The 24,528-nt window shown below is 44.9% G+C and overlaps 5 protein-coding genes across 5 annotated transcripts; 3 read left to right on the top strand and 2 right to left on the bottom strand.

The window, feature by feature from the left end:
• Positions 1-736: 736 nt before the first annotated feature.
• BDV27DRAFT_119391 (GNAT family N-acetyltransferase) lies at positions 737-1,674 on the bottom strand. The gene has a single exon (XM_032064859.1). The coding sequence runs from the start codon at positions 1,545-1,547 to the stop codon at positions 936-938; it is 612 nt and encodes a 203-aa protein (XP_031933836.1). The 5' UTR covers positions 1,548-1,674; the 3' UTR covers positions 737-935.
• A 4,017-nt stretch (positions 1,675-5,691) lies between these two features.
• On the bottom strand, positions 5,692-6,251 carry BDV27DRAFT_119390 (uncharacterized protein). The gene is made up of 4 exons (XM_032064858.1): positions 6,080-6,251; positions 5,995-6,026; positions 5,894-5,939; positions 5,692-5,837 (listed from the first exon to the last, which is right to left on the bottom strand). The coding sequence occupies exons 1-4, from the start codon at positions 6,167-6,169 to the stop codon at positions 5,823-5,825; spliced, it is 183 nt and encodes a 60-aa protein (XP_031933835.1). The 5' UTR covers positions 6,170-6,251; the 3' UTR covers positions 5,692-5,822.
• A 3,278-nt stretch (positions 6,252-9,529) lies between these two features.
• On the top strand, positions 9,530-11,644 carry BDV27DRAFT_140339 (HET domain-containing protein; the record flags this gene model as incomplete). Its single annotated transcript, XM_032069637.1, has 2 exons — positions 9,530-9,959; positions 10,014-11,644. The coding sequence occupies 2 exons, from the start codon at positions 9,530-9,532 to the stop codon at positions 11,642-11,644; spliced, it is 2,061 nt and encodes a 686-aa protein (XP_031933834.1).
• Positions 11,645-14,206: 2,562 nt separating this feature from the next.
• Positions 14,207-19,444, top strand: BDV27DRAFT_152008 (uncharacterized protein; the record flags this gene model as incomplete). Its single annotated transcript, XM_032071468.1, has 18 exons — positions 14,207-14,533; positions 14,599-14,690; positions 14,750-15,477; positions 15,537-15,741; positions 15,791-16,239; positions 16,314-16,363; positions 16,419-16,562; positions 16,634-16,812; positions 16,874-16,906; positions 16,963-17,081; positions 17,141-17,286; positions 17,336-17,410; positions 17,462-17,643; positions 17,702-17,815; positions 17,882-18,028; positions 18,077-18,869; positions 18,932-19,240; positions 19,295-19,444. The coding sequence occupies 18 exons, from the start codon at positions 14,207-14,209 to the stop codon at positions 19,442-19,444; spliced, it is 4,242 nt and encodes a 1,413-aa protein (XP_031933833.1).
• Positions 19,445-21,524: 2,080 nt separating this feature from the next.
• Positions 21,525-23,798, top strand: BDV27DRAFT_167609 (M3 family metallopeptidase; the record flags this gene model as incomplete). The annotated part of the gene is made up of 4 exons (XM_032074541.1): positions 21,525-22,778; positions 22,839-22,969; positions 23,019-23,534; positions 23,588-23,798. 4 exons carry the CDS (start codon positions 21,525-21,527, stop codon positions 23,796-23,798), a joined length of 2,112 nt encoding a protein of 703 aa, XP_031933832.1.
• Between the last annotated feature and the right edge of the window lie 730 nt (positions 23,799-24,528).

Genomic DNA, 24,528 nt, shown 5'->3' with positions numbered 1-24,528 from the left:
TCTCTCAGAGAGTTTATTAATATAATTTATAAGAGTTTTGGCTTGCTGGCTGTTGAGTAATCGCTGGTTTTTATATTAATTCTCTTTTGAATGTATAACATCCCGGTGATATCTTGAGAGTGTTATACAATCAATACTGAATCTTTTGACTACTCCTGTATATTTAAATAATTCTCCTGGATCTAGGGATTTTAAAAAAGCAAGCGCCTCATTAATTGAACCTATATTGACGGAGTTGTGATGGTTTGAAGTTGAAGCCAAAAAGTCGGTGTATATAGAAATCCGTGCAGCAGGTGGGGACGTGCGTCAGGTGATCAAGTACGGTACTCTTAGATATCATTTTCCAACCCTAAATGCCAAGCTAAGCTAAGCCGGAAAGGGATTATGCAAGAGTTATACAATTGTTGTAACATATGAATGTAATATAATAACAGTTACCTGATTACACATGCGTTATTTTCTGTATTGGTGATACACAATTTCATGCTGGTTGCGGGATTGCCCCCCTCATCGAGCACTTTATTTGTATGTTGTGCCTAAGTATTGTACATATTTACAAACATTAGTCTAAGGGTCTAATCACTACTCCTCTATAGAGAGTTATCTATTGGCCTATTGTAACAGCACAGCTCTTGCCAACTCAGCAAGTTAGCAGTATATACCCCTCTTTTAATACACTAAACTCTACATGTATACCCCGTGTTGGGCCATTGCGGACTGTATAAGAAGTATTATTGGTACAGAGGTGCAGATGCTATGAATTGAAATCCCATCACCAGCTGAATTGTACAGCTTGGGGAAACTACGTAAAAATATATAAAAATGTCAAACCGGCTCATCATCCTCAACCTATAGAGTATTTATTGGATTTTAATATCCCAATGCGTCTCCAGAGGCACGTTCAACGTGGTCCACCAGCATCTAGACATAGGCGTCTAATCCGCGAAAAGATTGTACCCAGATCTAAACAAGACAAATCGTAGACCGTCCCGTAATGCAGGTCTTCTCCAGGGTTGAAATCTATCCCCATAGATAAAATCGTAGTATTCAAAACCCGACTTTTCTAGAACCCGGCCTGAGGCTACATTCTCAGGATCACAACGTGCCATCATTCGAAAATGTTCAGGGTGAATCAGCCAAAACAACTCTGTATAGGCGAGTAAGGCTTCAGTTGCGAAGCCATGTCCCCATGCCGACCGATGGATACCATAATAGACTTCCGGCACTTTATGAAGTGTGTAGGCACCGATGAATCCAATAAATCCCCCGGGTACAAAAATACTGCTTCTATCTTCGGCTTCGGCGCAATTCAAATTCCACCCATCAATTGTATTCGATTCTAGGTCGGAGCGGAGGAGGATTGCATATGTTTCTTGTGTAGGGTTGCCACCCGGCAACATAGAAGACATCCAAACTTCGGCTTCTTGTAGCGAGCCGCAGGGGTGATCAATCATCCATTTTGCAAATTCAAAGTCAGAAACAACAGAGAAGTATCCTGCTACATGCTCTTTTGTTAAAGGAGATAGTTCAAGGCGGGATGATTGCATCAGATTAGGATTTTGTTGGACGTAGTAGGTAAACAGGCGTCGTGGTCAACAGGCCGATCAATAATTTAGAAATTTATCGCAATCGACAACCCTTAGCACTGTTTTAAACCCTCAGCGTAACAGTGCCACTCGCGCCAGCTATGTCTGATACTTGAACTAAATCAAGTGGAGGTACACCGCCACAAATTTCGCCTCAAATCAGTTATGTATTTCAATCTTAGGGTGGATCCCTCAGCTGTAATGCCCCGCCTGTCCAGCTCACAGGAGATCGGCATGCGAGAGTTGCCCTATTACGCTCGAAGCCATGACCTTATATTATACCACGTCAGACCACTTAGTTGATCTGTCAGCTTATGGATTATCATAACTCTCACTTCCTTGGCCCACCTGGACCCTGAGAGTTAAGTTTCGATGTCTATTCATAAGCACGTGGAATACATTTAGGGATGCCATTATGATTCAAAGCTCATATCAGCCTGTATATATTTATATTTAACAAGCCTGAGTTCAGTCCCCCATGTTTATACTGGGATGTTGACAGGAACAAGTCAGAAATTATTTTGGTAGTATGTATTGTGTATGTATTTTACAGTGAGAATTGGAGTTACAGTTCTAGAGCAAAAGTTTCCGTGTATGGCGCCTTTCCCGCCCGAATCATTCAAATGGCTAGTTTTCTAAATCGGCCACCATTCTTCCATTTTATTAGAATTTTACTAGTAAATTAAAATATATATATAAAAATAATGAATTTTTATAAAACTATTTTTTTAGCTGACTAATACTTAGTATACCAACCCTTGGCCTGAATAACTGCCTCAACACGCCTAGGCATAGACTCCAACCTAGTAAAAAAATCCTCAGATATCTCATTCCACGCACACTCTATTAAAGCGCTAAAAAGCGCTTTTAAAGCTTCTTCAGTGCCTTCATATGACTCTATATCAGGATCGAGCTGATATATCATTTCTTTTAGCTTTGCCCAGGCATGTTTAATGGGGTTAAGATTAGGTGAGTACGGAGGCCAATCAATAGTAGAAATTCCGATATCCTGGAACCAACGTTTAACCTTATTGGCTATATGTATAGGAGTGTTGTCATGCATGAATTCTAAGCCAGGTTCCCATATAGAATAGAGATTATCCTCCAGAATTTAGAGATAGCTCTCTGCAGAGTAGCCACGTCGTTGAGAGTCGGGATCACGCGCCATTATATTGATATCTGAGCGAGAACTACCCCAAAACGCGTGGTCGCGGAAGACGCGTTTTACACGGAAACTTTCGGTTGGGGCTATATACTGTGGTTCACCGCCTAACGATCGAAACCACTCCAACGATCGATTTTGGGACACACCGTCTCTTAGATGTAGAAAACCAACATAATTCATTCAATTCAACTCCAATGGAGGCAGAGTTAGTAGAATTGGAATCCTTAAAACTGGAGAACAGATAAAGTATACCTTCTATGCGAAAAAAACACAACATACACCGAGTTACCCTGTCAAGACGTCACCAAAGCATCTAGAGTACTAGGACTGTGTTACAGACCCTTCTCTAACGCATCTTCTCGAAAGTGGACACACGAGGCGGAATATCATAGGATGGCGTTAGCCGGTCACGGACGGCTAGCACCGAAAGGCTTATTCTCTACGTAATTTACTCCGCCACTGTAATATTCTTGATATTGTGAATTGAAGGTGGCGATTGACAATTAAAAAAGAACTTGTGATTCGTTGAAAGTTTGGCCGAGCAGGCTGAGTAAGCTTCATATTGTGTCCAAATACCCACGCTTCTGGATAGTTACCTTGCCATGCCAAGTACAAATATTGTATTCACGTGACTTTTAAATACTATACAACCGGTATGGAACGAATCGCATAGTTATGCATAATCCTTCTCTGGTTTAGCGTGACTTGGCATTTAGGGCTGGCGAATAATGTATAAGAAGTATATATCGGAAATTGATATCGGAAAAATCCGTAGAAGAATTGATATTACGCAACTACTTCACCTGATCACCTGACACCCGATTTATTGATATCTCCTGCCAATATAGCTTCAATTGAGGCAGCGCTAGAAAATACCGACAGCTTAAAACAGAAAACAACAGATTAATTTATACGAAAATTACCAATGACTATGGTATGGTATAAGTCAATCTACACCATCTCGACGCCATCGTTGATTGTGTTCCCCGCTAAACACGCCACCAACCCGCCCCAAACACAACTCTAGACAAATACCCTTTTCCGTTCTCTCACAAATCAGTGGCTACCTTGTTATACGTTCAAACTATTAATAGGACTAGGGTTGAACCCGGGGTGGGTTTAACGGGGAACCCGATCAACTCTGCTGATTGCCTAAGAAAGTCTTCCAGGATTATATTACCGTGCTTTTAAAGTCCTGTTCCTCACTATCCTCAAGAGCAAGGCCCGCGGGACAAATAAAAGGCTTGATGTACTTCACTGAATCGAATCTCGACTTCATGCTCTACTCCTGTGCTTCTAATAGCTTCGTTTGACTCGGTCTAGACCCTAGATTACTGGTCCTCTCATCTGAAAGTATGGAGAGGAGTATCTCTGCCGAAAGAACATCCTTTCGAAAACTGATTAGTCGCAGGAGACAGGTACTTCGATATCCATAGGTATTCGCAACAACAAGTCTAATTAATCGCTTTACAAATCTCGTATACTTTTGTTCAGGCTCAGCGGATAAAACTCCCCTTGTGCAGCGTAAACTAACAATCTATCTCAGTGGCAGTTGCGCTATTATTGAACAGGGCCCGCACATCAAACTCTGTAGCTATATCAGAAAAGGGCGACCCATACATTTCTTCCATTCTAACGAGAGAACGCTATGGGCTCCTAGCCCTTAATATCGCAGTAGGGCTGTTAACACCGATACGTAACCATTTCACCCAATCAATCGATGCGCTATTAAGCAGCTTGAGAGCGCGCATAATCACGAGGAAGAATTTTTGCGATTGGACCTGAGGCCTCTATAGCCCTTGGCTATTGAATAATGATTGTAGGAGTAAAAGGAAACCCGTAGATGTCCTCAGGGCTTTGGTTGTAGACTTGAAGATAGAAGGCAATATGTCCAAACCTAGAGATTATTGGGACACGCAGCCCATATGTCAATAGACGCAAGCCTGTGATGGATTCCTAACTAAAGCTGCTGCATCCCATCCACTCGGTATTAGTCTCGCATCCTTTCGATCGGGTTATGTCCCAAGAGCCCGTTAGAAAGGTTGTATACTGTATCATCTCCTGAAATGCGCCATGATTATACTCTGCCAACAAGAAGGGTGACGTGTTTAAAATAATCGCCAAAGCAATGCAAGACATTCGCAAGTACCTGCGCTGCTATGCCAAGCACTCGATTGCATACAACCCATCCAACTATTAGAACGTATGATGGGAGAGGCTGGGAAGAAGGAGATGGAGGGGGAGTGGACTTAGATTTGAAGGTAAGGTTAGCGCTGATTTCAGACGTACTTCTAGAGGTTTGTTCTTCCCCATGTCATGTCGACAAATAGTACGGGGATTGGAGAATGGTATCGTTGATTGGATATGTGCAGGTAAAGCCCTGCATGTACGAGAGGTCCTTCAATCACTCTCCGAGGTTAACATTCGAATAATGACCTGTACTCGGCCTTTTATCAACAAAGGTTTACAGCGCTAGCACGATGTTGCTGATGAGAAGGCGTTTGGGTACCCAGCTCCCTCATGGTTTTGCAAGTCTGTTCTCGCATTGGTGACTAAGTGACTACGGCTTTTACTTTCTTGTGTCTTGGGCAAACACGGTGCCGAGGCAAATCCTCAACATATCGCCTCGCAACTCGTTCGCATTGGCACAAGAACCCCCGTTGAGATAGTGGTGGAGTCATACAAAGGCGCAACGACTTAAAATAAAAATTGAATCCAAGAGCCTATACTCGAACTCGTTGTGGTGCAAAAGCCGTTGGTGGGCTGCTATTCGTCTATGTTAATAGCGCATGGAATTGGTAAACTTGCCAGAATTACCAGGTGCCAATGAAGGCCCCAAGGGAACTGTCCTACTATGTACAAACGTAGCTAAATACCCTTTCATTATTAGCTCCTATCAGCACATCCAGAGTAGCCAAAAGGCGCACGGGGTTTTCTGAACTCTTATTTACTTCATCCGAGGAAAACAAGATGGCTTGGAAAAAAATATAGAGAATCTTGGATTATACTATATGGGAAAAGGCCGTTGAAATAAACCCCTCCCATACGTTTCTGCCCTAGACACAATACGCTTAATAGCAACGTTCCTGCAGAGAGTCAGACAGATGATCTTGAAAAAATACATGAAGAAGGGGTAATATACGCAGCAAACAAGAAATGAACCTGAACCGTCACACTTGACCAGGCCGCTATGAACATGTTAATATCTATCCGGTGCATTGTCCGCAATTACTGAATACTCACTGTGCGCCACAGGTGTCGGGGCTATGGACCTCCTGTCAAAGAATTAGAAACTTCCTGCCTTTGAAATAAGATACAAAACCCATACCTTGCAGTTCTTACCCTGCTGTCTCTGCTCTAGGGAGGGGCTAGCGTAGGCCAGAGCCAGAAGGGTCGCGAAGATGGCAAGAACGCGCATATTGAATAATTGATAAATTTGGTAATTGATATGGCTTGATTCAGTTTGCTGGGGATTGTAGAATAATGAGGATAGGGTGGAGGAAAGGCTCTTAATCATTTATATAATAATTCCCCCGGCCTTCTAGATAAGTGAGGATAGTTTCGCCGAGGAAAGATATAGTCCCATCATCACACAACGGTAGCCTATCAGATATACACTGAGACACGCATATACGCGAGGCCTCCCAAAATTCCGCTCCTAAAGATAGGAGAGCTAACACAGCCGGTTGTAAGTCCAACAGAAACAAGGCAAGTGGTTTCTAATAGGCTCGTAGCAGTCTGCCGATTTGTTGCTGCGGGGGGCCTTGGACGCCTTGGTGGTCGATCACTGTCTTGGCATAGCAGTGCCACCCGTGTCTAAGATGGGGTTAACCAACCACAACACTGTCTCTACAAGAGGGTCGTTGAGGGGACAGTGGCGGTGTACCTCGGAAGAATTGAGACAGAGATATTAATTATAGTCATGTCTATTCAGAGGGTCTATAAATTATGTACCGAGCCTACCAAATAGTGAGTAACCTTGCGTTGTTATTATCATCCAGCTCCACTTTCACGAATTGTAACGACGATCTCCCGAAACCAGGTATCCAAGCAGGCAAAGAAAGTGGCGAAGCATTGTACATTAGATGACCAGTCCAGTAGCAAAAATGTCTCACTGAGTCAGGGAGAGAGAACGATTTCACAACTGCAATGCAATGTTGAGTGGAAGAATGAAGTCTTCATGTAAACTCTGTACTGGACCAATCCGTTAAAAATGACACAGGACGACGAGGTTAGCGAAGCAGATATTTAGAAATCGGGCAGAAACACAGGCACACCGTGATGAATGCCACTAGCCCGCTACTTCCGACTTTATTTTGAAGGTGAGTTCGATTTTGAAGCCAGCGTGATCAACCAACAATTCCGTACATCATAAACAATACTTGCGTTCAATATGGAGGATATCGAGCTCCTGTATGCTGTTGAAGACTTCAATTAGAACATGTGGATGGTTCATAAACCATAGAGAAGCCCCTGAAATGCCATGGCCGGTAGAAGTTTGATTTTGGAAGGTTATATTATACAATATCTAATGGTATCCCTTCTAGAGTATAACCTCGCCTACAAAGACAGTCGATATGGTTGGCTTAGCCGTCTCTTACATCAGCAGACCCACCCGCCATTCGGCGTGTTGGTCTGCCTCAACGCAAATTCCCACTTCAACGCAAAATTTGAAGCTATTCAAACTCCTATACAATATCACCTTGAGTATCTATCCAATAAGGTAATTTAGGGTCTTCCTTATCCATCTGACAAGTCTCTATACTAGGCAGATCCCCTATATCTCCCTGTTATAGTAGATTATTGTATCCTAAAGTTTCTGTTTTCTTGATCTGTCTGAGGCCCTATAGTCTTTCTACCTCTGTACAATCAGCAATATGGCGTTTTGTATTATATACAGTTAATGGTCTATTATATTGGATCCTTTTCCTTGATTTCCATCTATATTGAGGCTTCCAGTAATAAAGATATTGTTGTAGATTATCTTTAAACTGAGCGGCTAGTTTAGTAGTTTCTAGTAAGCTCTGGAATATATAGTTAAGATATTATACAAAGCTCTGATTAAGCTCTGGGCTATTATTAATAAAGCTCTGTGCTTTACCAATACTTCGACATAGACCGCATATTGTAGATGATAGTGATAAGCTTAACAGTAGTAGTAATAGTATTGTAATTATCTCAAGATTCAGAGTATTTTCTAAAACCTCACACAGAGGCTTTATTATTGGCTCTAAATTTAAAGAATATATATCTTATTTCTTAAAGATATCCCGGATTGTATACTGTTTGAAGATCTTTGTATATATAAAATAAATATATTTTAAGAAATTATTTTTATTCTCTATCTTAGTATCTCTCTGAGTAAGCTTATTGTTTTGCTTATAATAGAGATACTTATAGAATTAAAAAGATTATCTATCAAGAGACTGTACAAGATATGTTGTATAAGACAGATAACAGTAAGGTATAATATAGTGTTGTCCACAGAACTGAAGAAATTCGTAGATAAGATAGAACTCGTGGCTATCAAAAAATAGTAATCGAACCTCTTTTTTAGAGATACAGTACTTTGTATAACAATAGAAATATTGAATCCAGTCAAGGCCAATTTTATCTGAAGTATAGCCTTTATAAGATAGAGCTATTCGATATTTATTAGGAATATCTGTATTGTACTATTTCTCCAGATAATATATATCTTTGAATATAAAGTATAGAGAAAAAATAAAACTGTCTACTAAAATATACTCTATTGTAGAGATCAGCTTATCTATTTCTTTAAATAGATTTTCTCTAGCAGCTTGTAAAGACATAGTAGTTATAACTTTTTAAGTCTTTCCTTGTTCTAGTTAAAATCCGGTCTTATCAAAGTTGTATTTATTTTTAGGAGAAATCTGCTTGATAAAGAACTCTAAGCAGTTATACTAGTGTTGAAGAATATCTATATTCTCTATATCTAGATAATTCTTGTCTTTTGGCCTCTGTTGAATAAGCTTGAATTTCTCCGGGAGATATTTAATAAAGCAATAAACCTAGTTCTTATCAACTGTACGAGATAGTCTGTCGATAGTATTCTGTTATAGTATTTGGTTAGTACTCTGCTCAATTTTTCCAGCTGTAGAAGAACAGTATAGATTATCTAACTGACAAATCTAACAGATTAGTACCTTTTCTTGTAAGTTATCAAGGGTCTTGGTTAAGATAGGATATATATTTCGAATAGCTCGGCTATAAATATATACTCTGAGTTAATAATAAGGAACGTCAAACTAACACACCAATACAGAGATATTTGGTTTTTTTTGGCCTTGAGCAGCTGTACAGGCCTCTAAGATCCGTTTCTCAATATCAGAATAAGAATCAGGTATGGTGGTGGTGATAAAATCTCTGAATAGCTTCAAATTTTGCGTTGAAGTGGGAATTTGCGTTGAGGTAAGGCAGACCAACACGCCGAATGGCGGGTGGGTCTGCTGGTGTAAGAGACGGCTATGTAATCGTGCCAGGAATTGCACTGTTTGCATTGTTTAAACCCCGCCTTCACCACATTTAAATCAGTTTCGGAGAAAGACATGATTTTAGCCTGGGTTTCAAATGTGTTGCATGCACAATAAGGGAGAAATATAATGGCGACCATATTGCTACAAAGGACTAATTCGGAGTACGCTGTCGAGTGTACTGTCAAAAGCTCTTGATAAAAAATAATGGAACTGCCCACAATGCTCAATATCTGAATTCAAACCAGCTTCTGCTAAAGTGGCCTGGGTCATGGTCTCGGAAAATGTCTCCCAAAAGTAACTACGAGAGACGCATGTACGACTTGAGACTTGAAATAAACCGGCAATTAGTCGATGAGAGTTACAATGCAAGGAAGGAGAGATACGAGCTGGAGACACGCGGAAGAAATGGTCATTACCCTTTTGGAAGAAGATGTCGAATTTGCAATAATCTGTCCCCTTACGGTCACCACCCTTTCTATTTCAAAGATAGTGACGAGTGGCTAAACCTGCATGTGTACGACTGGGTCCCTGACCATCAATGCCAGTTTTGTGTATTTCTCAACCGGGTTTTCAGACATCACTTCGGAAACTCCAAGCCTCCCAGACGTTTCAACCTCAAGATGAAGCCAGGATACCCGTTATATCTTACTGACATCCATGACACTCATCACGATCGTTGGATAGATTGCATAGAAGTCTTCAAAGATATTGGTGTGTGCCTCTGCTCGGCACTCGATCATCCATATTTGTTGCTAATAGTCATAGAAAATGATGTCCCAGCCTGGTCCAAAACGCCCTTTATAGGCGGTGGTCCCATGATCTTTAACCATTCAAATGATCAGGGTGTCTATGACTTTATCTCTAACTGTCTTTCTGAATGTGAGAAAACTCATACAAGCTGTCAAGCCCTGGATCCACTGCCGCTGCCAAAGCGACTTCTGCTAGTAAATGAAAAAAATCAGAGTTGCAAGCTTGTTGAGCCACCACAGGACCAGCAGGGAGCTTATACAGCATTAAGCTACTGCTGGGGGAAAGGCAATCGTAATGCTTTAATCCTTACCCAGGATAATTATTCATCTTTTCAAGATAACATTTCTTGGCATAGGCTCCCGCCGCTTTTTCAGGATGCGATCAAGATCACCAACCACCTGAGAATTGATTATATCTGGATTGATTCTCTGTGTATTATCCAGGACGATAATGAAGATTGGGAAATTGAGTCTCAGAATATGGCTAGCATTTTCGAAAACGCGCATATCACTATTATGGCTGCTTCATCGCCCGACCCAGAAACACCAATTCTCAGGCAACGAGCGCAGTGTGAGGAGAGATTCAAGTTTGACTTTACAGAAAAAAACCAGTCCAAGTCTTATCTCTTTTCACGCCTCACAACACCAGAAGATATGTTCCATTTACATCCAGTCCAGGTAAAAGAGGTGTCGAGCAGGGGATGGGGAGAGGTGCTGTATCAAAGAGGATGGACTTTCCAAGAAGACCTCCTCGCGCGGCGTACGATCCACTACCTTCCCCAAAGGGTAGTCTGGGAGTGTCGGATGTTACATGACGACGAACGTCAGCTGCTTGGGAATCGCAGACTCGCTAACAGCTTCGATCAAACAGTCTGGACATGGCGGGAATATGTGAAAGCCTATACCAAGCGAGATTTGACGTACATTTCAGATAAGCTCCCAGCCATTTCGGGCATTGCAAATATGGTCGCTCAAAAGATGGGTGACGAATATCTCGCTGGTCTTTGGCGAAGCTCCCTTATTTCCGACTTAGGCTGGCAATTTGCCTACTCGTCGACGGCGGAACGTACGAGCCCGCCGCGACAGTATATCGCCCCCTCATGGTCCTGGGCTTCCGTTGCAACAAGGCAGGCCATTGGGTATTCAAGCGATAGGGTTCTCAATACCGTCGCCACTGTGATCGATGCAGGCGTAACATTAAAAGGACGAAACAGATTTGGCGAAGTGTCCGACGGCTTCGTGCAGCTGCGTGGCTTTGTTCGCAAGATAAAGCTTTATTGTGAGAATAAACGTGAGCTCTTCAAAGCCTACTTTCCGGGGTGTGAAGTGTCTGTGGAATCTCTACATTTCAGGGCAGACATGGAGATATGTTCTGGAGACGGGCTTTTGGAATCGGGCGCTATGGCACCCACGTTGTGCCGGAGGTATGCTCATGAAAAGTACCAGCCGAAGTCAGGCAAAGATGCGTATCCCGCGGTATGGGTGGTTATACTGTATGAGACATTGGAATGCATTACTGGGATTGTTCTTGGGCGATCGCCCCGAGTACAAGGGGCTTATGAACGACTGGGGCTGTTAGAGTTTGACCCAAGAGACTTTGGGACGGCTATGGAGCTGGCCGTTGAATCAACAATTACAATTGTCTAGTGACTCACTCATTTTCATAATGCCACTCCAAATAGATCTCGTGAAACAGTGCCTGCATATCCACTATGGCTTGAGAGAATCTGGGTATCAAATCATCCCATCTGCCCAGATTAGAGAGCGAAGGAGTCACGAGCATGTTGTTCACACTGACCCGCGAATGTATTGAAGAATATCCAATATCTCATGATTCCAACGCACCCGAACGATGAAGAGACATACCTCCTTCAAAAGTAAATTTCCAGTAAAAATCGCGTATCTCCCAGAAAGAGTCAAAGTGGAAGTCACGCATCAGGGCATTCTCTGGGGCTTCCGCGAGGGGTGTGACTCGATCATTTCAGCCTAATCTATGCGGTCTGCGAGGAGTATCGCGTCGAGAAGATCTAGACCGTCAAGGCTTGTACGGATCTGAATAATAATAATACAGCCTTGCGAATATGAATATTGACTGATCGTTTCGTTCATAATTTTTCGGAATTCGAAATCCTCCGGAGGGAAACATGATTTCACCGAAACTGGCTTTCTCGTATGAAAGATTGCACCAGCACGGCTCTTCCAAGGCAAGATTAAACTAATGGACTTGGCTGCAACACTCATTTCCAGGCCCACAAATCACCGCACCAGCCAGCAGAAACGGATTCCGTCGGTTGGCTTTTTGGACACGACCCACACCATGTCTTCCAATCTTTTTCTTTGGGGGCGATTTTCGACATTTTTCTCCTTCCCTCAACCTTAACGGGTAGCCCGGATGATAAAAAGCCTGGACAATAAGCTAAGTCGACAAACAGCCAATGTCCCCACCAAACCCCCTGAACAGCAGCGTGTCATTATAACGGATCTTCAGTATCTTCAACTTTCGTGGTTGCAACGAGGCGATATGGGCTGCAGACAACATGATTCAACCACTTTCATTCAGACAGCATAGACGAGGCAGTGGAATACGACAGCAATAGCTCTGCTGCACAAGCTTCCACTTGGCACTGTATCAAGCCTCTATGGGGCTTCCACAGTGCTTTTGCCGAGGTTGCATCCGCCATATGATTGACCCTTAGCTGCACAAGAAGCCTCACTTGGCATTGTATCTCCAAGAGCTGCATGCCCCATGAGGGTAGATCGCGGCATGTACAGCATGATGCATATCAAAGCCTTAGCCCCTTCCTTAATTCTCTAGATGGTATTCTTTTATACTGTACTGGTATAGCTTTTGTTGTCGTGTGATTATATATAGCATATTGCGGGGCAAGGGGTGATCATCAACCCGAGCGGGTGATAATTAAAGCAGCCAGGAATTTGGTTCCAACGATATCCCGATAAGAACAGAAAGTGAAGTAGTTAACTATAATTGAATAATCAATAAAAAAAGCATAATTGCATGGTCGAGACACAGAATACGTCGTAACTACGACGGTGCAGCCGCTTCATTTGCTCACAGACAGGAGTGATATTTTTCACCAAGTCGGATCTAATTACTTAAAGATATCTATTTTCTCCGCTCAACCCTGCAAAGCACGGTCCACTTTATAATTAGATGTCCTTTCAGCGCGTTTCTGGAAAACATGAAGAGTAGTTCCCCGGAGTCATGGTCATTTTGACTCAGCATCAACTTTGTCGTGGCAATTCTGCACATGTTAGTAAACCCTTTCTCCTCGGTTATTTTCGTTATTGCGCTACTGTATTTTAAGATAGGGGGTTGTGAGTTGAACAATATGGGTCTATCAAGGCAGCAGAGCAGATAGAATAACTAGAAATCAGCCGATAATTCCGATTTATGAACCAATACAGTGGTCTGAGAGGGTTACTGTAGTCTATGCCATCTGTACCATTGAACTGATGTAGTTAAATGAATGGTATTTGTGAAGGGAACTTCCACGACGGTAGTAAAGAAAGAATCTGTTTAGTAAGATATAGTTCGTCTGCCAAGGGATGGAATTTTGTGGAGCGAGCCCAGAGTAACATCGCCATGTTCAGGTACCCGCGAATGGGAACCACGTCTATGCCATTAGGGCTGCCTTGGCGGTTGGGGGCCAGGGGTGGATGGCGCAGACGAGATAATTATAAGTGGAAACTGTCTCACCAGGGATACAGTCCATTACTTGAGACTTAGACGACACGATTATTTGACCAATCCGGCCATTTGGGATTGTTGGTCGCGTGGAGCGCGAGATCTTGGCATCGCCAACAAGCTCGATGCCACTTCCGTTTGGACCTCAAGCCAAGCCTGCTGGTCCACCATTGCTACCGTATCGTCCTCACCTGGAGATAACATCGGGTAGGTCTACAACACCACGAATATTGGCGAACGAGAGCAAAGGGCAAGAGCAACGAACTGTCTTGGCATCATAAAAATCGGCGAATGCCAAGACAAGACCCCACCAGGTAAAATTGATGTGTGATTGAAACGATGAGACAAAAGTCTAAGAAGGGGAAGTGGTCCCTGTGCTTGCACCCCCTAGGGCATCATGATAGAAGCAGTCAAAAAATATAAATAATGAAGGTGAACGACAACAATTTCCTAATTCTGTGCCTTCTCCTTAGAGCCTACAGTCCCACCCGAGAATCATCATCATGGGATTCGGGCTTGGAATGAGTCGGATGCTACATCTGCTCATCATCGGTCTGACGCTGCTTGCTCTGACTGTAGCCGTTCCTTCGGGCCATCATGGCCACCAACACACTCACCAACACAGGTCCTCTGATCTTGTCCCCCAGCTAGGGAGTCGTGATGGGAAACCCTTTCCCTTACGTATCATGCCTCTTGGGGCTTCGATCACCACGGGTCTCAAGTCATCTGATGAAAATGGGTACCGTAAAGTGCTGCGCCAGCAACTCCGATTTGCTGGATGGGAGGTGAATATGGTTGGCTCGCTGAAAAGTGGGGACATGAAGGACAATGTAAGCATCTCGTCGGTGGTTTTGGCTTACAAACTCGCTAGGAAGCTGACGTGCAACGCTTTTAGGATAACGAAGGGCATTCCGGATGGATCATTTCCGAGGTCGCCGAAGCGGCTGAAAGGACCATTCCCAAGGCCCCTAATCTTATTCTCATTAAGTATGATGCGCCTAATTCATGACTAATACTCGCTACATACTGATCGTCTGATATCGCAGTGCTGGCACGAATGATGCGGTTAGGCCTGTCCAGCCTGATTCAGCTGGAGAAAGGATGAATAAAATGCTCACTCGTCTATATGATGCGATTCCTGGAACGACTATTATTCTCTCGACACTACTACCCAATAAGAACGACAAGGCACAGGCCAATGTGGTAAAGATTAATGAGCAATACCGGAATATCGCAGCTACGCGCATTAAAGAAGGCGACCGTCTGGTTCTGGCAGAGATGAGTGATGGTTTTATTCAAGTGTCAGAGCTAGTCGACGGTACTCATCCGACAGATAAAGGGTATGAAAAGATGGCCTCAGTATGGTGGGCTGCAATTCAGGAAGCTGAATCCCGAGGGCTTTTACAAAAGCCTAAGGACATTGGAGAGAGTGACTGGGCCGACACAACCTGCGAGAAAGAGTTCGGTAGTGGAAACAGCGGAGGGAAGGTGAAAACCCAACGCGGTAGTGGCTGGGATGACGGTGACTATAAGCATGGTTCCCAGCACATGGGGCAAATCAAGCAGATTGGCATCACTAATTCAAAGGAGGATACCCACCCAGGTATCAATTATGCCCAGCTGGTCAATCAGGGGGGTGCTCACCGTGAGGGAGCCCTCGATGAGCTTGTCTGGACTCGAGACGGCCTTGGGACTTGGATGTACCCTAATAATGGTAACGGCAAATTCGGAAACCCCGTGAAAATCGATGTGAAGGATAATTGTCTTGCCCGAGGTGAGTACCCCAGTGAATAATTTGTTTGTTGTCTGTTCTTAATTTAATGGTGGCATCAGGCGTACATTGGGGTGATCTGAACAATGATGGGTTGGATGATTTCATCTGTATCAGTAGGGAAGGTGCCATGTATGCCTCAATTAACCAAGGGGGCAGCCCCCCTCAATTCAAGTCCATTGGGCTGGTCAGAGCTGCACCCGGAGGGGATCTGGCTCAAGCCAATGTACGACTCGGTGATATTGACGGCGATGGCCGTATTGATTAGTAAGTTTGCTTGACGTGAATGTAGAATAAAGACTGACTCCTCGACTAGCTGTCTGGCCAAGAACAATGGTGATATCCAGTGCTGGAGAAACGGAGGCCAGAAGGACGCCCCAACAAAGCAATTTGGTGGCTATTGGCAGGACTTAGGGGTCGTCTTTACTGGCAAAGGTATGGGCGATTTGAGAGGTGTCCGTCTGGTCGATATCAACGGTGACTTCCGCTCCGACTGGCTTTGGCTAGATGAAGAGGGAAAGGTCACCACATATATCAATCAGCGTGGCTCAGGAAAGGGTAGTTTGGTCCCAGAATGGCGACGAATTGGTGTTACACATGCGGGTATGGGCGTTAAGGGTGCCAGAGACCGGATCAAGTTCGGCCAGGTTTATCCAGGAGGTGGTGCCGATTATGTGTGGATACAATCCATACAGAATGCGAAGACGTACAACCACTACACCAATGTGTGGAAGAATACAGGCAAGGGTGGAACCACTCTAAAAGGTGAGTTCTCTCTCCCCTTCCTTTGTGTGCTGTTTCCATACCTTGACAATTGTCTGGCTGACATGATCAAACAGCCGACGGCGATTTCTACTGTGACTGGCGTGGCACTGGTGCAGATGATTATGTACGTCTATTTCGTTATTCTTTGGCATGTCAGACCGGCATTAATCCTTTTCTAGATCTGGGTCTCCCCTACCGGGCGCGGTTTGCTCTATGGCAATATTCATAAGCCCCCTGTCTGGGTCCCGGAGGGCCCGGAAATCTTCAACATTGGAAGAGAACGCAAGAGTATTCACCTGGCTGATTTCGATGGTGATGGCAAGGTACTCCAAGAGAACATGACCTGACGCTTGACGAACTGTTACAGCTAACGATTCTATTCGATCATTTGCAGTGCGATATTTGGGCTGTCAACCGCGAGACTGGTGCGGCAGAAGTGTGGATCAACAATTGGAACGATGATATTAAGGGTGGCTTCCTTACCTATAAAGGGGTCATTAGTGGAAACGTGAAATGTACCGAAGGATGGGGAGTTGGGCTTTATGATATTGGCGTGAGGGTGGCTGATCTAGAGTCGGTCTTTCCCATACTCTTACAATCAACCGAGCTCAAAATTGATACTGACTCAAATCAGTGGTGACGGTCGCGCCGATTACCTGTGTATGGAGTGAGTTTCATGATGTCCCCATTAAGGAACTCGCAATGCTAACTGCCTCCAACCAGACCGAATGGACGAACAGTTGGATGGTTGAACAAGGGTGTCAATAACTTCCAGTCCCAGGGCCAAGTTAAACGCACTCAAGGATATGACCGGGCCAATCATCGCTGGGCCGATGTAGACGGTATGTGCTGGCATTGCATTTGCATCTTCTTATATCACGCAGGCTTACTGTATTTCAAGGTGATCGTCGCGTTGATTTCCTGTGGGTCGACAAGTTCAATGGCAATACATTGGTTTGGATCAATAAAGGTCCATATCCTACCGCGGGATCCAGTTGGAAGTGGGAGCTCTTGGATGGCCCACGGTATCAAGGATCAGATAGAGGGGTGAGTGGCATGCTCATTAGTTCTGTATCCACTGCTTAACTTTGTACAGGCAAACTTATTCTTCCCAAATCTTGGTGGATTGGGTCGAGCTGATATGCACAACGTCATACCACGCACCAACATCGTGAGTTCTCTGGCATACCGGTTTGATTGTGTAGGAGACTGATTACTTTAGGCGTACACATGGTTCAATACCTGTCCTGGAAGTGACAGCAGCGCTGTAGATGATGGTGACCCGTCCAAAGACCCTGGATTACCTCCTTACAACCCCCCTGGTCAGCCTACACCTACTGGCAAGCCACCAATCACCCCGACTCCGACTGGCAATGGGGGTGATGAACCACCTAAGGGCTATTAGTACGTTTTCCATTAATTTCTTTCCAGGCTGAGACCAAAGGCTGATCCATTGCCGCAGTGAACATTGGCCCCTGGATGATAAGGCCCGCGAAGACGCCATATGCGGTGACATGAACAAATTGGATAAAGCGCTGTGGAACGAGATGGACGCTGGGTCCTGGCTTATCACCACGTATGTCTCTAAAACTCTGATCAGCCTCGAAATTCATAGTTTAAGCTAACTATTTGATTCAAACAGAGCTGGGTGGTACCAGAAGCTTGCTCTCGATCCGAATAGTGGCTTTCAGTGGGCCGGTGGCGACGGGGGTGCTGGTGGCATAGCCCTCGCCCTTTCCGCATACCAGGGGCTTGAAAATGACGGAACATACGTATGGGATTGCGTAAAGTAGGTTTACCCGCCAAATCCTCTCCCTGCTACTAATTGTTGTGCTAGTCCCCGCGCAGAATGCGCCGTGCATAATCTGAGCAACAAGGACTTTTGCCGAGATGGCCGTATGTACCGAGTGCAGGCTCTACATGCAGTCCGTAATTTGGCAAGGTACCTCGGAATTGTGCACAACGTCATGGGGGACGTCTGGAACAGCATGGGTTTCAAAACCGCCAGCATGGTAACCAAATACTCACATTCCGGCGATACGAAGAGCGATCTTGGTCCCGACGCTGGCCTAACTCTTGCAGCTGGTGTGTCAAGTATTATTGCCGGATTCTTCAAAAACTCCCTGGCCGGTATACCTGCGGGGGTAGCAACATTCGGGGCCGCCGCCGTGACGACACTGGATGAAACTAGTGCAGACACTATTCGGTTCAAGACGTATGCGCAGCTAGGTGACAGAGCGGACGAGATCAAGACTGCGGTTACCGGCAGTTTAGATGCTTTCTACAAGAAGCTCTTTCTGAGTACACCCCCAGCTGATCCTAATTGGGTCACCCAACCCACATCTATACCGCGCATATTGCAAAGCGGTCATTTCGCGGGCATTGACAGTCTCAACGAGGAGAGTCCGGTGATGCCGAGCTACGAGGAACTTAGGAAATTTGCTGCTGCGCCGTTGATTAATATGCTGTGGAAAAAGGATCTCGTCATTGTTGTGAAAATCGATAATGATTCTATTTTCACTCGAGATGGTTCGGCATACCACCCCTGTGACAAGAACGGCGATATCGATGAGAACCAAGACAGCACAGACTTCAAGTACTGCAACCCAGATGGCAGTGCCTTCCTTCTGGTATGATACTCCCCAATTGGCGACCTGAAACTGGTAGGACTATAGTACTAAATCATGCACAGCTTATCAAGGACGAACTACGGAGCTCGGTCCATACGCCCGAAATCAGGCCCCCGAAGGGGATTGCCGAACTGCAGGCCGAATACGGATTCAACGGCCATGATGTCGCTCGATCCGCCTACCTTATCCAAAAGACGACAAACGAGTGGACGTCTTCAGTGGATGCAGGCTCATACTTCAGTTGGATTCCCCAAACCTCTGGAGCTGATATTCCTGCGTGGCAAATGATGAGGTGGAACCTGCCGGTTTGTGACTTCACAGGCGGAACCATCGAACCTACAGAATGCCTTGACTATACCAAATGGTCCCAGGTACGGCTACTTCATCCATTCTTTTATTTAATGGTCTCTAACATATTTGTCTAGTGCGTATTGGAGAAAGTCAAGTATGTTTGCGGGCGCCAGGCGGGGTGGCCAGAGGACTATGTATACACCCCTTGGAAGTACCACGAGGGAAAGCCCTATTCGGAGCCTTCAAGTCCTGATGAAGTGGTTCAATCCTTGATGCGCGGTTGAACACAAGGACGCACGCTAGAATGTCTTTATCCGCCTTTGCCGTAGATGTATTTTCTCCTCTCCTTGTCTTATATTTTCTTTCACTTCTTCTCATTTTACATGCATCTTCCCCCGCTTCATATTTTGCTTCCTACCTCGTGGGGCGCAAGCTGATATCTAAGCTTCACACAGACGGTGGACTTCAAATTCAATTGTAATTAGTCTAATACATGGATTAGGTAGTATGTAAATAGCTATTTATTCTGTTTATGATCGAGCCTTTGTACAAAAAGCCGCCGACTTTGTTACATTGACTGTCTGGATGCCTTCCTTACAGTTTTCAGAGTCTATCATCTACCATCTATCCTCCTTCATACCTATATGTGAGGAAATAAGTTCTCAACAAGTAGTCTTAATGTTGTGCCCTCAGACCCTGTTTATAATGGAGGATCTACTATACAGGATAGATAGCCTGTTAACTAGGTAAGGAAACGTTAGGAAAAAGAAAGAGAACAGTCCATTATTAACTGAATAATAGAGCAATTATAGAGAAATACTTCAGCTCAGTTTTCCAGGCACCCAGTACTGATATTTCTACATGGCAAATGATGCGATGGTACTTGCCAGTGTGTGATCTTACGGAGTATGGAGTTGAAGAAGAGCGTAGCTCTGTGCTTTTATGGGATGTGTCACAGTCTAACCTTACCCTTTTGAAGCAGGCCGAATTGTTAAGATAGTTGTTGAGTGCATGTTTGAGGTTATCAGATAGGTCCGTGGGAGGAAGGATGGGTGCCTAAAATATTACGAAGTCACCAGTGGTATAACTGGGCACCATATTCTAATACCTCTTTAGCTGCGGAAGTCGTCGAATCGCTTATGCACCGATCATGAAGACGTTGAATTCCTGCTCAAGGTACGGGCTTTTCATGGGCAAGCATCGCCTTCAAAAACGATGTTGCCTCATATGACTGCCAGCAGTCATGGATGTACTACATTAGATACCTTCCGCGTTTTGCAAGTCTCTCTGTGGATACCACGGGTGCATACTAGCCCTTCGCACGCAGGGATATTATGCTAGTCGATTGTTTTACCTGTTTTGCATTTGTCCTAACGAGCTACTATATCATAATGTGGACGATGCAATCCTTTTATTATACTATTTTCCCCCTGTCTATTCTCTAAATTCTTGTCGTATTAACCACATGTCACAGCAAATTTCCACAGTATACTACGCGCTCCTCGCTCTAGACGTGACGCCCTTTTACCTGCCATGAACGACGGTCGTGACTTTCCAGGAGCGATTCTCTGTAAAAGATGGTCGACAAAATCTCCGCGGCGGGCTAGGCTATCTCCCAGGCCAATCCGATGGAAGTACTGCTATGAATACCTTCATCTGATCAAGCCACTCGCGCCTTTTGCCTTTGTGTCTCTTGAATAATAAAATTTAACCTTATAATGTGCAATGTTGTCCAAGGAGCGGGTTTTTGAATGCATGCAATCTTAGGTTTCTCACTCCACTGCAGCTTCACTTCCTCTCGTGGTAGACTGTCTTTACGTATACAACTTGCATACTCTGGAATTCTATGTTCCAGGGTAGAATTGTCTTGGGAGACTGCGAATTTATTCAAAAACAATACTTTGGACTTACATGATGACGTTGATAGTACTCTATGCGAACCCCACTATGCTTAAATATATATCTCCACCAGCATTTCCTCCACCTGAAAAGCGAGAATGTGTATTACCTTTATGTTTACTAGCCTGAACTAAGGGAATTTCTTTGGTAACATGCATAACAGGTAAACCCAAGCATTAATCTAACCTGTGAGCTGCAACCTGCCAGAAATGGGGTCCCAGTTGATGGCATTAGGGTAGGGAAATTATCCGAAAAGAGGGGAAAAGGACCCGCTGTATTGTGTATTATATCAATACGTGTTGATACGCCTAGCCTCATACTCCTCACATAGTAATCCAATGTTTTACATTACATACTGCACACGTCGTAGATAACCCTGAGTTTCTTATCTTGATCTGCTCACCCACTCAGTCAGTCCTGCCAGATCCCCACCTTTTCGCCAGTACCACTATCAAAAATGCAAAGATGAGTGAGCCAGCCACGTCTATATGTCCAATCCCAAGGTTCGACATCTCAGCAGAGGGTCTGGAAGAACAGGCGAAAGACCTGATCTCTCACACGGGGCAAGCGACCGCTCGCCTGATTAGCTCCTGCATAGACAACACATCCATCAATTTCGAGACTATAATTGTGCCCTTGGCTCACATCGACAACAAGATCAAGGAGCAAGTCCAATACATAGCCTTCTTCCAAGCCATTCCTCCCAGCCCAGACGTCAGGAAGGCATCCTCTCGGGCAATCTCTCTTGTGGACCGGGCTTATCTGAATATATTTCAGAATAAGAAGCTCTTTACCTTAGTGAGTCGTGTATGGGAGAATAGTTCTAATACACACACCACGAGTGAAGAAGATGTCCGGCTACTTAGTAAATTCCGTTGGAATTTTATTGAGAATGGTATGCATTTAACCGGCTCGAGCCGCAATCGGTTTACCTGGATCCCTCATCGCTTGATCGAGCTTCGCGTCAAATTCATGGAGACACTCGGCTTAGATCCAGGCTGTCTTTGGAAGAGTGAACAACAGCTAGCCGGCGTGCCATTAAATAAGCTATCGCCCGGAGCGGGCGAACACGGCCGGGAGGGCTTATATCGAATCCCTCTTACCAGACCAACCACCAATCTTATTCTGGCCGAGTGCAGCGTTCCAGACACCCGGCGGGAGGTTTATCTGCGTAGCAGTTCCCGATATCAGGCTAATGTGGAGATTTTCCGCGAGATCATTGTGCTGCGGGATGAGGCCGCTCGTCTATTGGGGTTCCCTTCTTTCGCGGCCCAGAAGCTCACGCAGCAGATGCTGGGTTCACCAGGCCGCGTGAATGACTTTCTGGAGCATCTTCAGAATGCTTTGAAGCTACTAGCTGAGAAGGAGATTGCAAAGCTCCACGAGCTGACGGATAACGATGGCCCAATTAATCTCTGGGATTTCGACTTCTACCACACAAGAATACTGCAGGAGCAGAACCATGTGGACCATGGGTATATATCGCAATGGTTTCCTGCCAGGGTTACTGTTCAGCGTATGCTTGGACTATACGGAGAACTATTCGGCTTGCGGTTCGGGAAAGCGGAAGTCTCGGACAGCTCTCACACTTGGCATCCAGACGTGGATCTATTCTCTGTCAGGGAGGAACAGGACTCTGCTCTGATCGGATATCTGGACACTGACATCTTCCCTCGTGCCGGAAAATATAACCATGCAGCCAACTTCAATATTTACCCCGTATGTCCCAAACTACATACATAACCTATGTCCATGAATGTCTCCTAACCCTCCGCGAAGAGTTTCCTAGATACAGATAGAAAACAGGCGCCAGTAGTAACAGCTCTAGTGTGTAATGTTTCACAGTCAGAACCAGCACTGCTGAGACACGCGGAAGTCGTTTCTATATTCCATAAATTGGGACATGGCTAGTATCATCTCAAAGCTTCAAGTCCAGTAACTCAGCGGACGCTAATGAAGCTCTCGTATGGAAGGGATTCACGATCTGGCAGGTAAATCCAAATACACTACGTTCCACGGCCACCGCACCGTGACCGACTTCACCGAAGCACCCAGTCAATTGCTGGAGTACTGGTGCTGGACACCGGAATACCTTCGACAACTCAGCTACCACTACTCCTACGCTTCCCCAGAGCTTTACAGCCACTCGTTGAGCGGTCGGGAAGTGACGAATACCACACAACCTCCGATAGAACTTCCCCTTGTGCTGGCCCAGAACCTTGGCGCTACGAAGCAGCACAACCAAGGCATTCTCACTCTCCGACAGGTCGCATTCAGCAAGTTCGACATGCAGATCCACAATCCCGATTCCCATCATGATATCGAGAGAATGCATATCCCCGAAGTTTACAATTCCCTTCTAGAAACCACGACGGGTCTGAGTGGTCCGGGAAATGTGTATGATTGGGGTCACGGTCATGTCACGATCTCGCATTTTGTGTGGGGTCAGGAGGCTAGTTACTATTCCTACCTGTAGTATGTTATACTTCTCTGGTCTCATGTGAGCAAGGCACTGACAGACCTGAAAGTACTCGTACATTAGCAGCGGACATATGGACATCCTGCTTCAAGAATTCGCCCATGTGTCGGCAGGCAGCCATAAAGTATCGACAGCAAATTTTGAACCATGGTGGTAGCAAGAATGAACACAAGGCAGTGGAGGAATTCCTGGGGAGGGCTCCCACCTCGGATGCGTATTTGCAAGACCTTGGTTGTAATGTCCTCACCACTTCAATTTAAATAACTGTCTGGACAAAAGCTATCGTGAAAAGTCACGAAAATCAGACAATTTATCATTGCTTAATCTGTGTAGAATCTCAGTTTTGAACAAATGGAAAACATTATCTCAATATCATGGTAACATGGTACTGCATATAGAAATTGAATCAAGTCAGAGAAAAGCAGTTCTAGTGCTAGGTCCTATCCTTTACTAGAATTGTTGAACCGAGCTCTCCGATCCAGAGGAGGGATAGATGGCCACAATCTTACGAATTCACTGATGCTATAATAGGGCGGAAGTGGTCGAAGCGCTTATCTCTATCAGCAGTGATGATCGATTCCTGTGGCAACATGCATAGCAGGTAAACCAAAGTATCAAGCCCACTTATGGGTGGTATTTAGACCCACCGCCAAGAAGACCGAGCAAGTGCTAATAGTCTAATACACAATATGGTAAGGCTTTCTCCACTGTACGGCTAAACTCTGGGAATTTCCCGGTCAGCGGTCAAGGCGGTGCAAGAGCCCAAGCCTGGAAAGGTGGGATTTTGTCGATCAGTGAGATTCCTGAGCCCTGATTGATCATTGTGAGGCCAGGACCCATTTTGAGGTACATTATCCACGCCCCAAGAACAAGTCAAAACGAAGCTCCGATTTGAAGACCCATTTGCAGGACTGCAAAGACAAGAGGCTCTTCCTCGTTCGTTCCACTTTGGGGCCGAACCTGCCCAATGTGTGTATCTTGAAGGATTTA

Source organism: Aspergillus caelatus, assembly GCF_009193585.1.
Source record: "Aspergillus caelatus strain CBS 763.97 unplaced genomic scaffold BDV27scaffold_2, whole genome shotgun sequence".
Lineage (NCBI taxonomy): Eukaryota > Fungi > Ascomycota > Eurotiomycetes > Eurotiales > Aspergillaceae > Aspergillus > Aspergillus caelatus.
This window is presented reverse-complemented; position numbering and strand designations above follow the sequence as displayed.

Coding starts and splice junctions, on each gene's coding strand:
- BDV27DRAFT_119390 (XM_032064858.1), bottom strand. CDS start 6,169: ATGCGCGTTCTTGCCATCTTCGCGACCCTTCTGGCTCTGGCCTACGCT. Junction 6,027..6,079: donor AGCAGGGTAAGAACTGCAAG/GTATGGGTTTTG, acceptor ATTCTTTGACAG/GAGGTCCATAGCCCCGACAC. Junction 5,940..5,994: donor CCCGACACCTGTGGCGCACA/GTGAGTATTCAG, acceptor ACATGTTCATAG/CGGCCTGGTCAAGTGTGACG.
- BDV27DRAFT_119391 (XM_032064859.1), bottom strand. CDS start 1,547: ATGCAATCATCCCGCCTTGAACTATCTCCTTTAACAAAAGAGCATGTA.